Source organism: Phyllobates terribilis, unplaced genomic scaffold (genome assembly GCF_046119375.1).
Source record: "Phyllobates terribilis strain yellow unplaced genomic scaffold, ASM4611937v1 Scaffold_9__5_contigs__length_417890890, whole genome shotgun sequence".
NCBI lineage: Eukaryota > Metazoa > Chordata > Amphibia > Anura > Dendrobatidae > Phyllobates > Phyllobates terribilis.
Window position 1 is genome coordinate 169,942,378 of NW_027362769.1, and position 10,206 is coordinate 169,952,583.

Consider the following 10,206-nt stretch of genomic DNA (forward strand, 5'->3'; position numbering starts at 1 on the left):
GGCATAAATATTACCTAAAGAATACCAGTCACCAATATAAACATTACCTGGCGCCCACCATTGTGCCCACTAACTCAAAAAGTACTATGGGGACGACTGTGAAAATAAACCCCTGTCATCTAGACTCAGCAAAGCCAAAGAGACCAACAAATGTAATTCTCTGCAACCCTGAATCCTCTGAAAAAGGGAAAAACCTGTTTCTAAGGTATTGGGGGCTCCTGATATCTCAGCCTCACATAGGTGGGTGGTCTGACACAGGGCGGGGTCTTATTACACTTAAACTCAGAGTTTTTAGAGGATTAAAGCTGATCATAGACATAAGGATTTTAATAACATTCTCCATTGTGGCAGCTGAACTCTCCCCTAATATCACCAGTTGGATTTTTCCTCTGCTCTGATATAAGGGGCATCAGAGGGGTCTGGGAGCCACATAAGTCCTTACTTTATGCTAATAGTGGAGGGGGCAGGGAGGACAGCAGGGGCTGAATGACATCGGGACAACAGCTGGAAGGTATATACTATATATCCATTTCATGTATGTGGTTCTTCTCACCTCACACTGATTACATGTCCTCTATCCCTGGCGTTATATCCAGGAAATAATCTCACTTTCTGTATTAGATACTTTGTTCATCATTTTTTAATTTTGTATTTATTCTATTTAAGTTCACAAAGAAAAACATCAGAAATTGATACATTTTTGATACAGCAAAAAAAAAAGGCATTTAAAACCAACACTGCAAAAAAATATATATGACAGACACCCCACACCGAGACCTTACTAACAACCACATCATCTCCTCATCCCAAGCCAAGTAATCGGGGGTCCCCACTCTATCAGCAAAGGAGTTTAGTAGTAAGTTAGGGATTTAGATTAACCCCCATAACATTTTCTATCCAGGAAGATAAATCTATGCTTTTACAGTAGAGAAGCCTTCCCTATAACTATCACCCTCATCATCCTATTGAATAACACAAATCAAAAAGTAGGAAAAAAAACGAAAAAGTTGGGAGAAGTGTAAGTAGCCCCCTCTCCCATGGGTAATAAGCCCTGCTCTGGGGCTTTATGTTTGAGCCCTACAAAGGCATAAATGCTCTCATACACACATTGTAACAGTGGGGAGTAGTGAGGTTCTGCAGCATCTGGGGGTATAGAGGAAATTGTGCACCAATGTTTGCTAAGCACTATGATCCTGAGGTATTTGTACTGGCTGCAAGGAGGAGAAGAAGATACAAGTTGAAGAGGTTCTGCAGCAGCCGTGCCAGACAGATGCACAGGAGGAAGGCTCATTAATCACTGCTTTTGGCTGTGAGGCTCCAGCAGAGGACAGGCGCTCACCATCACCCCCTCTCCTGTGATAAAGACCCCCTCTTCAGGGGGAGACACTGCCTGCTCTATAGGGGGCGTCATTTCTTTCCTAGACTCCCCAGAGAGCAGCTCCATGAATCCAGATCATAAACAACTCTGTGGCAGGATCCTGAAGAGGTTCTGCAGCAGCCAGGAGGGCAATGTGGAGAGAAGTGCACGAGGTGGAGATGAAACCCTCCCGGTACTCACCATGGCTCCGGGCCCCCAGGCCCCTGTGATGGCAGCAGCAGGTGAGGAGCAGCAGGCAGAGCACGGTCCCTGCAGAGAGCCTCATCCTGGCGTACGAGGGGCCCCGGCACCAGAGCAGCCTCACAGCGCAGGGAGCATAGCGACCCCGAAACGCGGACCCGCCCGGAGATCAGCAGCAGCAGCAGCGCGGCCGCTCCAGCACCACGGACAGCAGCGGAGAGTGAGCAGCAGCAGCAGGAGCAGCAGCAGGAGCACAGCCCCGCCCTCCAGCAAAACAACCCCGCCCCCTAACAGCACAGCCCCGCCCTCCAGCAGAACAACTCCGCCCTCCAGCAGAACAACTCCGCCCTTCAACAACAACACCCCGCCTTGAGACCGCCCTCCAGCAGCACAGCCCCGCCCAGAATCCGCCCTCCAACAGCTCAGCCCCGCCGAGTCCGCTCTCCAACAGCTCAGCCCCGCCCAGAGTCCGCTCTCCAACCGCCCAGCCCCGCCCAGAGTCCGCCCTCCAACAGCACAACCACGCCCAAAACCAACCCCTCTGCCACCTGATAACGCCTAAAGACAGCCAACTCCGCCCCACACCCGACACCTGATCCGCCCACATCAATACAAACCCTGAAAGAGGAACACACATCTATTATCATCTATATTTATTATATCTATCTATTATCTATCTATTATGTATCTATTATGTATCTATTATCTATCTATTATGTATCTATTATCTATCTATTATCTATCATCTAGTTATCAGATATCTATTATCTATCTATATTATCTATCCATCTATTTATCATATATCTATCATCTATTATCTATCTATTATCTATCTATCATGTATTATCTATATTTATTATATCTATCTATTATCTATTTATCATATATATATATTATCTATCATCTATTTATCATATATCTATCATATATTATCTATCCCATATCTATCTATCTATCTACCCCATATCTATCTATCTATCTATCTATCTATCTATCTATCTATCTATCTATCTATCATATATTATCTATCTATCTGTCTATCTATTATCTATCTATCTATCCCATATCTATCTATCTATCTATCATCTATCTGTCTATCTATCTATCTATCTATCTATTATCTATCTATCTATCTATCATATATTATCTATCTATCTATCTATTTATCATATATTATCTATCTATCTATTATCTATCTATCATATATTATCTATCTATCTATTATCTATCTATCATCTATCCCTCTATCTATCTATCATCTATCTATCTATCTATCTATCTATCATATATTATCTATCTATCTATCTATTTATCTAACCTCTGCCATTATTTTGCCATAAATGATTGATCACTGGTATTATGAGTCCTATAACCTTTAGGATAATAATAATAATAATAATGTCTTTATTTATATAGCGCCAACATATGCCGCAGCGCTTTACAATTCACAGGTTCATATACAACAGTCATAAGTAACATGGCTAAAGATAATACAATTACAGCAAAAATGACAACCCGGCTCGTAAGAGCTTACAATCTACAATGAAGTGGGGGTGAAACAAAGTACAATGGCTTATTTACAAGGATGGTCCAGCCATCTTGAGGGGCTGAGGGATAGATAGAGGCTGCATGAGCTCGTCACCAGCCAGTATCTGTAGTGCTTTTGGGTTCGGTGGAGACTTATGTTTGGAGAAATAAGGGATGGGCTATAAGAAGATAAAAGGACTTTGATTAGGGAAGGTGATAGGCTGCTTTAAACAGGTGTGTTTTTAGGCAGCGCCTAAAACTGTGTAAGTTGTGGTTCATCCTAATTTCTTGGGGTAGAGCATTCCAAAGAATAGGTGCAGCTCGGGAGAAGTCTTGAAGCCGGGAGTGGGAGGTACGGATTAGTGCGGATGTTAGTCGAAAGTCGCTTGCGGAGCGTAGAGAACGGGTAGGCCGATAAACAGAAATGAGGGAAGAGATGTGGAGAGCTTTGTGGGTGAGAACAAGCAATTTAAATTGGATCCTATAATTCATGGGCAGCCAGTGCAATGACTGGCACAGAGCGGGTGGAGTCTGAGTAACGGTTAGCCAAATAGATGACCCTGGCTGCAGCATTAAGGATGGACTGGAGGGCGGAAAGTCGAGTGAGGGGGAGGCCAATTAATAGAGAGTTACAGTAGTCAAGGCGGGAGTGGATCAGGGCAACAGTGAGAGTTTTTGTTGTTTCCAAGGTGAGAAAGGGACGGATTCTAGAGATGTTCTTCAGGTGCAAGCGACAAGAGCGGGCAAGAGATTGTATGTGGAAGGTGAAGGAGAGATTGGTGTCAAACACAACGCCCAGACAACGCGCCTGCTGGCTCGGCATTATTGTGGTGCCACACACTGAGAGAGAGATGTCAGATTTAGAGAGGTGAGTAGACGGCAGGAGAAGAAGCTCAGTTTTGGAGAGGTTGAGTTTCAGGTAGAGAGCGGACATGATGTTAGAAACTGCGGCCAGACAGTCACTGGTGTTCTGTAGTACAGCGGGGGTACTACATCCCACTGATGCTGACATTTGCCCCCCCCCCCAATATGCATTGGGGTAACAGAGTTCATGGCCCCCCCCAATCTTCAAGGCTCTGGTGCAATTGCACCCCCTGCAGTTATGACTTGGGCCCGGGTCATGTGAGTGAGACAAGGAGCTGACGCTTTTGCACTGACATCAGAGACACCCAAGTTCTCAGGATGGTGGAGGAGACCCCACAATTAGGACCCTCAGTGTTTATGGCCAAAGCAGTGCTAACATATAATGGTTATTGTGGGAAGCCCCCATTAAAGGTTCCCTTGCACTCAGGACCCTCCAGGCCTCACACTCTGTGTATAGGACATCTGCACCTGTCTCTTCTGTCTCCTGCTCCCGTGTACAATGTGACCTGTGACTTGTGGATTTCCAGGAAGAGATTAGCAGGAGGCAGCAGGTTGTTCAGTGCATCCAGGTAACAGAGGTGTCAGACTGTTCCTGCAGCGGAGGCCGGAGCCAAGAGGAGACCCCTGAGTGAAAAAAAAGGAGGATCAGCCACCAAACAAGGCAGGTAATAGGGGTCTCCCACCATAATAACCTGTACCCGTATGAAACTATTACTGCCTACAAAACTATTACTGCCTACAAAGAACCGTCTTTACGTTATTTAAAAAAATGTGGATGTTGGAAACTAAAGGGATAAAATTGAACAATGCAGGGAAACACAAGTAACTTAAAGTGTAAGCCTCGTTTTAATTTTTTTATTTCATAAATCAATAGTGCACATAAAAATAAGCAACTTTGTAATAGATCTTAGAGAAATCTTCTTCTTTCTCGCCAGAACTGATCCTTCATTCCCAATTCCTGGATAAAATCCGTCTCCAGTGACTACAGAGATAGGAGATGACAGTTGGTTTTTATAAGCTTCTATGTAGAAGGGAGGATCAGCCTCTAGTCCCGTCTACATAGTGTCTTGGGCTTTCCATACCCCGAGTCTCTGGCATCTGCCCGTTGGAAATTAAAAGCCACAACCCGATTGGTTAATTGGGAAGTTTCTCCACTTTTCTTTTGCACCAGTTTTGCTAAATCTCCCGGATGGATTTCGTTTATTACAGCCCGGAGAACTCCTTTAACACCGCAAATTCCACCGGACCCTCTTGCACCCATGGACGCGCCACATTAAGCCGGGGGCCGCTCCGCAGCTGAGCTCCGGTAATGACGGATTTATTAATGAGTTTCATTTGTTTATCTGGATCTTGCCGGAGCTCCTCCAATAACACAGTGTAACCGTCCCATGTATATTTCAGTGTAATTACCGTTTGGCTCGGGGGCTGGGCCTCAGCTGGGTGATGGATACGGGTGGCGAGGCTTTCGCTGGCTATGACAGCTCTGCCTCTGGGTGACATTTCATCCATAGTAATAGGAATTGCAGGAGATAATAGCGGCTGCCGGGGGCTGCACAAAACAGATGTTCATGATCTTTAACTTTTGCATCGCTACAAATCCCTTAGATTGTGCAGACAGAACCCGGGAACACGCTACAAGAAGGGGGCAAAGTATATGGCTGCACCTGGACCCTCGACCACATAGGATGACTCCAGCTGTGAATAGTCTATAATAAGCAAGGGGTTCTGGTAAAGTTTTTTTTATTGGGATCCAGAAACCTAAAATTACGACTTCAAATGTAGCAGAGCCGAGTTTGTCAATAACCATCATAACCGTTTCCTAATCAATAATGTCTTGTGGAAGTCAATGGGCTACTAGACACCCATCACCACAGGATGATAAATGTATGAGCACTTGGGCTCTGATTCCTGAGACCCCCAACTGATTACGAGACTGGGGGTCCCAAACAGGGCCGGCGTCAGCACCCGGCGCACCCGGGCAAGTGACGGGGCCCTGAGCAGGCAGGGGGGCCCATTGGCGGTCGCGCACCCCGCTGGGCTTTGGGCAGAGGAGAGCGGTGTCAGCGCCCGCCCTTCCCCCCACTTGCTCAGGGCCCCGGCAGCCGGATACTTACCTCTCCCCGTGCCTCTGCAGATCCGCTGTCTTCCTGCTGTGCGCTCCCTGTGACGTCTCAGGTTAGAGGGTGCGGTGACGTCTTTACACCGCGTCCTCCCCTGAGCCGTCACAGGGAGCGCTGAGCGGGAAGACGCCGACAACGCTGGAGTCCGGACCTGAGCAGCGGGCAGCAGGTAGCAGGTGAGGAGGAGGGAGGTGAGTATTTGATTTTTTTTTTTTTAATGTATGGAGGCATGAGGCAGTATAAAGGGGGGGGGGCAGGCATTCTGCATGGGGCATTATAAAGGGGGGGGGGCAGGCATCCTGCATGGGGCATTATAAAGGGGGGGGGGCAGCCTGCATAGTGCATTATGTGGGGGGAACAGCCTGCATGGAGCATTATAAAGAGAGGGGGTGACATCCTGCATGGGGCATTATAAAGAGGGGGGGTGACATCCTGCATGGGGCATTATAAAGATAGGGGGTGACATCCTGCATGGGGCATTATAGAGAGAGGGGGTGACAGCCTGCATGGGGCATTATAAGGGGGGGGGACAGCCTGCATAGTGCATTATGTGGGGGGGAACAGCCTGCATGGAGCATTATAAGGGGGGGGGCAGCCTGTATGGGGCATTATGTGGGGGGTAACAGCCTGCATGGAGCATTAAAAGGGGGGGGGACAGCCTGTATGGGGCATTATGTGGGGGGTAACAGCCTGCATGGAGCATTATAAGAGGGGGGGCAGCCTGTATGGGGCATTATGTGGGGGGTAACAGCCTGCATGCGGCATTATATGGGGGCCAGTATCCTGTATGGAGCGTTATAAGGGGACAGGTATCCTGTATGGAGCGTTATATGGGGGCCAGTGTCCTGTATGGAGTTTTATAAGGGGACCAGTATCCTGTATGGAGCTTTATAAGGGGACCAGTATCCTGTATGGAGCGTTATATGGGGGCCAGTATTCTGTATGGAGCCTTATATGGGGGCCAGTATTCCGTATGGAGCCTTATATGGAGGCCAGTATTCCGTATGGAGCCTTATATGGAGGCCAGTATTCCGTATGGAGCCTTATATGGGGGCCAGTATTCCGTATGGGGCCTTATATGGGGGACAGTATTCCGTATGCAGCTTTATATGGGGGCCAGTATTCCGTATGGAGCCTTATATGGGGGCCAGTATTCCGTATGGAGCCTTATATGGGGGCCAGTATTCCGTATGGAGCCTTATATGGGGGCCAGTATTCCGTATGGAGCCTTATATGGGGGTCAGTATTCCGTATGGAGCCTTATATGGGGGTCAGTATTCCGTATGGAGCCTTATATGGGGGCCAATATTCCGTATGGGGCCTTATATGGGGGCCAGTATTCCTTATGGGGCCTTATATGGGGGCCAGTATTCCTTATGGGGCCTTATATGGGGGCCAGTATTCCTTATGGGGCCTTATATGGGGGCCAGTATTCCTTATGGGGCCTTATATGGGGGCCAGTATTCCGTATGGAGCGTTATATGGGGGCCAGTATTCTGTGTGGAGCGATTCACCGGTTTCTGAGCCATTGTGGAATTTACAATAGATATCGCTCATGTATTGTAAGAAGTGAAATCTTTGCATTGTACTATATACATAGATTTCTCTGCGGTATCTGTGCATCATGAATCGTGGTATGTGTTAGAGGGGCCACTGAGACTCTTTCGCCCGGGGCCCAGAAAAACCTGGAGCCGGCCCTGGTCCCAAAGTCCTGTATAGTGAGAATATGCAACCATGCAGAATCTATGAGTGGTGGTGACACATGCTCACACAGGGAACAAAGGATCCCCCAGTCTTGTGATCGGTAGGGGTCTCTTCAGCCGGACCCCTATTGATTATATATATATATGTATCTGTCCAGTGGATAAGTGATAAATATTCTGTATGGGACGCCCCCTTTTATTATATTATCAGGAGTTGTGCCATATTACAAAGTCAGCTCTGCTACATATGAACTACAGGATATATCAGCTACAGAGCCAGGAGCGTAACTACAATAGGGGCAGAGGTTGCAATTGAACCTGGGCCCCGGAGCTTAGGGGGCCCTAAAAGACTTTTTGGCCTAAATAAAAAGACCAATGCTATTACAGACTTGCAATCATTGGGGCCCCGTTGGAGCTTTTGCACTGGGGCCCCTGAGCTTCAGGTTACACCACTGTACAGAGCTGTAGTATCCCGCACTGGGGGACTTTTCAGTTAATCCATCTTGACAAACATTAATCTGTAGCTTCCCCTATAGACAGGTATTTAGGGATATGGATCGGTGAGTCAGGGACGCTCCGCACCTGGCAAGACACCAGCAGGATGTTCGCTCAGGAGCAGGAATCTAATTTTGGAGCCTGGATGGAATTATTATTATTCCATCTCGGTAGCGAGATTATTGGAATGGCTGCGCTCGGCTTCCTGCGACTCCACAGAGGTTATCTGCTTTGATTATTGGAGTCAATTGTCGTTTATCTTCCGCCTTCACTTCCTTCTTCATAGAAAACAACAATATATTTCTCATTATTCTACACTTTTTCTCACTGTTGGTTTAGTTGCTTGTAGTTTATAGTCCTTGTTGTAATGGAAATCAGCTCTTTTTATATTCTAGTGAGGTCATAAACAGCAGCTGACCTGAACAAGAAGAGCTGCAGTGTAAAGCATAGAGGACGAGGAGTGACATTACTAAACCTGGAGGTGGATTTCAGACATTTGTCACACAATGGGCAGAGTAGCTAGGATGGAGTCCTTGATCACAGCTGTACAGAGTACCTGTCAAACGTCTGCGCCATGCCGCAGCATGAGGACGGCATAGCGCCTACTAATCAGAACAGGGGACAGGGAGGCTTGCAGGGCGCTGATCCGGTGGCCATGCGCTGCCGACGTGCCCACTGGACCGAGGTCTGTAATCTTTTTGCTTAACTCTACTCAAAACTGAAGAAAACAACAAGTAGCATCAGCTATGAGCAGAGACTTATACAGTAAAAAAAAAAAAGAAAACTGGAGATTCATTTTGAAGAATACCTAAATGTAAAAACATTTCTGAATCTTCTTTGAATTCTGTCGCTCCTCTGTTATTCCTCCTGGAAATGTATAAATCAATTGACAACTAATTATTACCATCTTTTTTGTAAAAGGTCGCCTCCCTACACAGTGCAATCGAAGCTGAAAGGGTTAGAAATACCCTACTGCTGAGGACAATAGTAGAACCAACTTTATACATTTCCAGGAGGAATAACAGAGGAAATGCAGAATGCTAAAATCTAAGCAAAGACGCTTCCAATTACTAAATGACAGAGAGGAGGACAGCTCCTCTTTGAAGGGTGACTGTTAGAGATGAGCAAACCGGAACTTAAAAGTTCAGGGTTCGTTCCGGACAGATTAACTCAGAACACGAACTTCTCCCGGAAGTCCGTTTTAATGTTCGGCGTTCTGGGGGGGGGGGGGGGGGGGGGGGAGGAGAGAATCTTTCTCCAGCTCCAAAGTTCAGGTGCTCATTGTTTTCAATGGGGATCGAGTTCTGGTTCAAGTTCAGGTACAGTTCTGGTACCCAAACTGAACTTTGGACTAAAGTTCGGGTTGGGTACCAGAACCTGAACTTCCACGGGTCCACTCATCCCTGGTGACTATACCTTTGAATAAAGGTCATATTGCATGGTCTGCACCATAGAGTTACCCCCCATTGTACTGGCAATAGGGACTCAAGGGGAAATGTTTGTTCTAAATTATAGTTTATTTTTATAATAATTATAATAATAATAATAATTAAGCTTTAATTATTAATCATGTGACAAACGTCCTTCATAGTGACGTCTTTGCTGCACGGATCACCTGACACATCATCGCTGTAGATTGTCAGCGACGTACCGTACATATTGTGCTGCCATCATCTTATCTGATATTTAACTTGCAGATTATTCTAGAAAAAAAAAAACAGAATGAATAAAACGACACTGGTTTCCAGGAAACGTCTTGCTCGGCTTTAATTGGTGCGAGTTAATCGTGTCTTGTCGTAATCCTCAGCGCAGGTCTGAGCGCTCGGCCATCAAGGCTCTGGCTTCTGTCAAAGGCTCATTAACAGCTGGAAATACTTGTGAAAAAAAGAGCAAGGACAGATGGGTGCAACAATGGCCTCCACCTCAGCTCCACAGGACC

General features: G+C 46.6%; 1 protein-coding gene across 2 annotated transcripts in view; it reads right to left on the reverse strand.

Moving 5' to 3' along the window:
• PTPRN (protein tyrosine phosphatase receptor type N) overlaps positions 1–1,844 on the reverse strand; it is a 114,384-nt gene extending 112,540 nt beyond the window's left edge. For both annotated transcript variants that reach the window (XM_073647342.1, XM_073647340.1), the window contains exon 1: positions 1,559–1,844. In XM_073647342.1, coding sequence (XP_073503443.1) covers positions 1,559–1,643 — 85 coding nt within the window. In that variant the 5' untranslated portion in view covers positions 1,644–1,844. The remainder of the gene's footprint in view (positions 1–1,558) is intronic.
• Between the last annotated feature and the right edge of the window lie 8,362 nt (positions 1,845–10,206).